The sequence below is a fragment of the Dipodomys ordii genome, unplaced genomic scaffold, assembly GCF_000151885.1.
Source record: "Dipodomys ordii isolate 6190 unplaced genomic scaffold, Dord_2.0 Scaffold19, whole genome shotgun sequence".
NCBI lineage: Eukaryota > Metazoa > Chordata > Mammalia > Rodentia > Heteromyidae > Dipodomys > Dipodomys ordii.
In genome coordinates this window covers 10,977,358-10,982,706 of record NW_012267235.1, presented here as the reverse complement: position 1 = coordinate 10,982,706, position 5,349 = coordinate 10,977,358, and the positions used below count along the sequence as shown (strand labels likewise).

The following is a 5,349-nucleotide window of genomic DNA, read 5'->3' as shown; positions in this document are numbered from 1 at the left end:
TGAAGAACTTTCATACTTTATGTAATATATACAATACTAACTTTCGATCTTAGCACAAAATACCTAGCATTACATTGCCATCTTAACTGTTTTCAAATGCAGAAATCAATTCTAAGTGTACTCACATTGCTGAATAACAGATCTTTAGAACTTCATCTTGCAAAACTGAAACTATATATAAACTATATATAACTATATGTAAACTATATGTAAACTATATATAAAGTATATATAAACTATATATAAACCATTATATAATAGCAGTTCCTTTGCTCTCCTCCCCAACTTTTGAAACCACAGTTCTGCATTTTGTTTCTGTGAGTTTTGACTACTTTTGATACCTCATATAAGTGGAATTTTGCAGTATTTGTCTTTTTTTGTGACTGGCTTGTTTCACTTGGCACAATGTCCTGAAAGTTTGTGTTGTAGTATATGACAGGATTTCTTTGCTTATAAGGACTGATGCATTGCATGCATCTGTGTTCTGTATTTATTCATTCATAATGAACATTTAGGTTGCCTATATCCCTTGGTTGTTCTGGATAATATTGCTAGAACACAGTCTATTTCATTTTTTAATCCCCAAAGAGGGATAACTTCTTATTCTTTTTTAACATAAGGAAATATTATATAGTTTTATTTGTATAATGGGAAAGAAAACTTAATTCTGAGTTAAAAGTTCAATATTTGAAAGCAAGAAAAAATTTAAACTTAGAAATAATTCTTTTCCAGAGAAAATATTTCATAGTGGTAATTAAAAAATAAAAATAAAACTTTACATCACTGATTTTTGCAGTAATCCCCAAAGGTCATAATTTCAAAATATGAAAACAAATGTGTTGGTATAGAATATTTATGTTTTTATTGTTCAAGGCTGGTGCTCTACTATTAGAGCCACATCTCTGCTTCTGAGTTGGTATAGAATATTTATAGGTTCCCTGGGAGTTATGTTTTAGACCTTGTTTGACTCTCTTCTCTTTATGCATTTGAGTATAATGCTTGTCTTTGAGGTAATAGCATTTTTAAGTTGTAGTATCATTTGGGCTCTAGAGTTGTTATCCCCCCTCTCCCCCCAAGATGAAAACAGACTTTGAAGAATATGATTAGGATATTTTAGATGTGACATTGTTCCATTTAGTATCTATACCTTTGTTTGCAACACTTTGCAGATTTAAGGCAAGAGCTGGCAGTCCGGGAAAGACAACAGGAAGTAACTCGAAAGTCTGCCCCTAGTTCTCCGACTCTAGACTGTGAAAAGATGGATTCTGCTGTCCAGGCTTCACTCTCCTTGCCAGCCACTCCTGTGGGCAAAGGAACAGAAAACAGTTTTCCTTCACCAAAAGGTTTGTCATGGTTTTTTTTTTTTTTCCTCTTTTTCTTCTTGTGGTCATGGGGGCTTGAACTCAGGGTCTGGGTACTGTTCTTGAGCTCTGTTTTTGCTCAAGGCTAGTACTCTACCACTTTGAGCCACAGCACCACTTCTGTTTTCTGGTGGTTAATTGACTATAAGAGTCTAGGACTTTCCTGCCAGGGGCTTGCTTTCAACCACGATTCTCAGATCTCAGCCTCCTGAGTAGGTAGGATTATAGGCATGAGCCACCAGTACCCAACCATGCTTTTTTTCCCTCTGAGGCTATGTTAGATTATTTATCTAAAAGGGTTAGCAGAAGTTGATAAAGTTTAACTAGAAAATTATTTTGAAAGTTAGTTTGGGGCTTGGAATGTGGTTCAGTGGTAGAACCCTTCCCATGTAGTAGGCTCTGGATTTGATCACTAGCACTGCAAGAAAACAAAAGAGTTGAGCCTCGTATCATCTGCATTTAATCAAGTCTCTGGTAGACTTAGGAAGGAAGATGTGGGTTCAGGCTAGCCTTGGCTACATAGCAAGAGGAAAAAAAAAAGACAAAAAGTTGGTTTTGTGCTATGTAAAACAAGGAATTGTTCTCTTGGATCACTCTTACATACATATGAAATTTAATCAAGAACAACCTTAATGAGATTTTAAAAAGTTTAAAAGTTTTAAAGAAAAGCATATTTTGGTTATGTTAGTAATACATGTTTATGCAGCTTGAGTTTTTTTCTTCTGTGAATGCCTATGTGTGTTTGTGCAAACCTTGACAGACATCAGTTTTGGGATTATACCGTTTTATTTCTTGCTTTTGCCACTTCCTGTAGTATGGGAAAACAGAAGCCATTAATGCACAGAGGCACAGAGAATGTCTGAGTTATTCAGAGGCACATAAGGCTGGCTCAGAGCCATGTGCCCGTTTTTGTAGATGTTTCAGAAGCTGCTGTTACATCAAAGGTTACATCTGGGAAATGGTTGGTGCCACAATGAGAAGGTTCCTCTTGTTGCCAACCAATGTATTATGTAATCCATGTAAGGAGAAAAATGAATTTGTAGCCACTAGATAGGACCTTAGAATGCAATCCCAAAGCTCTTGATTCTATTTGTTCAGTTTTTGTAGCTTACAGATTATATCCCAGCTCCCTCATTCTCCCATGCTTTCTTACTCCCCAAACCAAAGCTGTCTGTCCTCTGTCCCCTCTGTATTAAATACAGGCTTTATCTGTCAATGTGATGTGTATGAGAAGATTTTCTGTTTGGGCAGTCAGTACAGTAAGTTCTCTGTATCCATGCTGCTCAGTATGGTATCAGGTAGCCACTTGTGACTATTTCAATTTACAGTCAAAAACACAAAGTACATGGGGTTGGGAATGTGGCTTAGTGGTGGAGTGCTTGCCTAGCATGCATGAAGTCCTGGGTTGATTACCAAATAAACAGACAAAGCTAGAAGTGGCACTGTGGCTCAAGTGGTAGGGTGCAAACCTTGAGCAAAAGAAGCTCAGGGACAGTGCCCAGGCCCTGAGTTCAAGCCCAGCACTAGCAAAAACAAAAAAACAAAAACCAAAAAACCCACAAAGTTCAATTCCTCAGTTTATTAATGGAATTTCAAGTGATAGCTTGATCGAGACTTGTTATGAGGTGAAATTAGGTACTAGTTACTAGTACCTTATTACACTAATTTGTACTGAGTTTACTGCCCTGGCTACAGGACAAGCAATATATAGAGTAGAGCAGTCATGAGAAGCTCTTGCTGTCAGTTATGAACTGAAGTAAGTTATTGAAATCTGAGAATTAGCCATTTGACCTTTTTGCTTACAATGGTCCAACTTAGGTCTGAAGATTGTTTATTTGCCCACTGATAGCAATAATCAAACATATTGAGGGGCTAGATATATGGCTGAAGAGGTAGGGCTCTTGTCTAGCAAGTTTGAGGGCTTGAGAGTTCAAACCCCAGTACTGTTAAAAAAAAAAAACAAAACCCAAAAAGTTAATGATGGAAGCAATTCTGGAATAGAAAATGTGTAAGAATAGTCAAGAAAAATTGGAAATAAGAAGAGTCTTCATTAAGCATAAAAAATTTTAAGTATCAAGTAGTATACTTTATATACATTAATATATACATATTAAATTAATCTATACATTATATATATATACACATTATATACTTTAAATTGTACCTCATTAATATGTACAAATTTTGTGTTTTTATGTATCAGTTAAAAATGAGTTAAAGTTATGTAATTCTAGTAGAAATATATTCAAACACTAAATTATAGGTTCATTAAATGATCTAGGGTTTATTTTATTTTGGGTAGTATTGGGGTTTTAACTTGGGGTCTTATACTTGCCACGTGAGCCACTCTGCCAGTCCTTTTTGCATTGATTATTTTTGAGATAGGGTCTCACATAATATTCAGACTGGGCTAGATTGCCTCCTGTTTGATTCCCTGTATAGCTGGAATTAAAGGTGTACACCACCACGAGTAGCTGTAGGTGGGATGATAAGTGTATACTACTATGACCATTGGCTGGGTTCTTGAACTTCTTGCCTGATCTCTGATCTCTTATTCTCAAGTAGATAGAATTACAGTTGAACCAATATACCTAGCTAGGGAATATTTTATAATATTGAGATGGAGAAGCCAAAGATTCTCCTGTAAAACAGAAAAGATAAATGCCATCCTGACATGAGAGACACTGTGTAAGAAAAAGGATGAGGTCGGGTGCTGGTGGCTCACGCCTGTATTCCTAGCTATTCAGGAGGCTGAGATCTGAGGATCTTGGTTCAAAGCCAGCCCGGGCAAGAAAGTCTGGAAGTGGCGCTGTGGCTCAAGCGGTAAAGCACTCCACTTGAGCTGAAGAGCGCAGAGATAGCGCCCAAGCCCAGAGATCAAGCCCCGTGACAGACCAAAAAAAAGAAAAAGGATGAGTACTCATAATGTATAGAGCCCTTGAAAGTTGATTTAAGAAAGCCAACTAAAAAAGGTACAAAGAACGAAGATGATTTCCAGGAGAAATTGACCAGGTGTTAAAGAGGTAAAAATTTAGACAGAGTAACTACCATTGACTGAAAAAAGAAGGTTAATATGTAATGTTATTCAGAGTACTGCTATACAAATTGCTGATAATTGGCATAATGTTTTTATGGAGCATTTTGGCAATATCTATTAAGGTGAAAAGAAAGGGTGTCCTGACAGAGGACAATCTTGTCTTCAGAAGCACTGGTCCAGAGGTGTTCCTATTTAGTTGATAGTCTTAAGTCATCCAGGTTTAAACTTAAGTTATTAGGTTAAGCCTTCTATATTTTATCCATAATTGTATAGTTTATCTGTAATGTGAAAACTGATTATGCATTGAGTGTATCCTGCTTTGTAACATCACCAACAAACCCAATGTACAGATTGCTGCTAATGTCATTTACTGTCCTTTTTTCTCTAGCTATACCAAATGGTTTTGGAACCAGTCCACTAACTCCTTCTGCTAGGATATCAGCACTAAATATCGTGGGGGATCTCTTACGGAAAGTAGGGGTAAGCATTTAGTTATTTATCACTAGGTGTTTCCACTGCTGGGGTGGTGTTGAAATAAGGGAAGGAGAAAAGAATACCCTTCTGTGGTAAGAATTGTCAGGAAGCTTGAGCAGTGCAGGCATCCAGTGTGAGCTGTCTGGACTAGTGTCCAGGTGAATACCTCAGCACTGGCTAGCAGCACTTCTGCATGAGGGCCAGGCTCTGAGGTGACATGGCACTTAACTCTTCTCCATTGTGCCTATCGCATGATGCCTTTGTCCTTGTTTCAGACACTTCCCCTGAGGCCTGGTTTGAGCTCTTGGAATCCTGGTCTTTGCCTGTCTCTTTCATCTTCTTGGTCCTTTTCCCATCTTTTATTTTGTAGGGCACTAGCAGTTGGTTCATGGCCTGACCACTATTTCTCTGTCTTAATGCTCTTGGGCCATCTCATCTCCAGTGCCTTCTCTTTGGCTCAAGTCTCATATTCCAGCA

The 5,349-nt window shown here is 37.6% G+C and overlaps 1 protein-coding gene across 5 annotated transcripts in view; it reads left to right on the top strand.

The window, feature by feature from the left end:
• Ndel1 (nudE neurodevelopment protein 1-like 1) overlaps nucleotides 1-5,349 on the top strand; it is an 83,421-nt gene that overhangs the window by 44,876 nt on the left and 33,196 nt on the right. For all 5 annotated transcript variants that reach the window (XM_013013304.1, XM_013013303.1, XM_013013305.1 and 2 more), the window contains exons 6-7: nucleotides 1,170-1,343; nucleotides 4,787-4,878. In XM_013013304.1, the coding sequence (XP_012868758.1) occupies nucleotides 1,170-1,343; nucleotides 4,787-4,878 (266 nt within the window). The remainder of the gene's footprint in view (nucleotides 1-1,169; nucleotides 1,344-4,786; nucleotides 4,879-5,349) is intronic.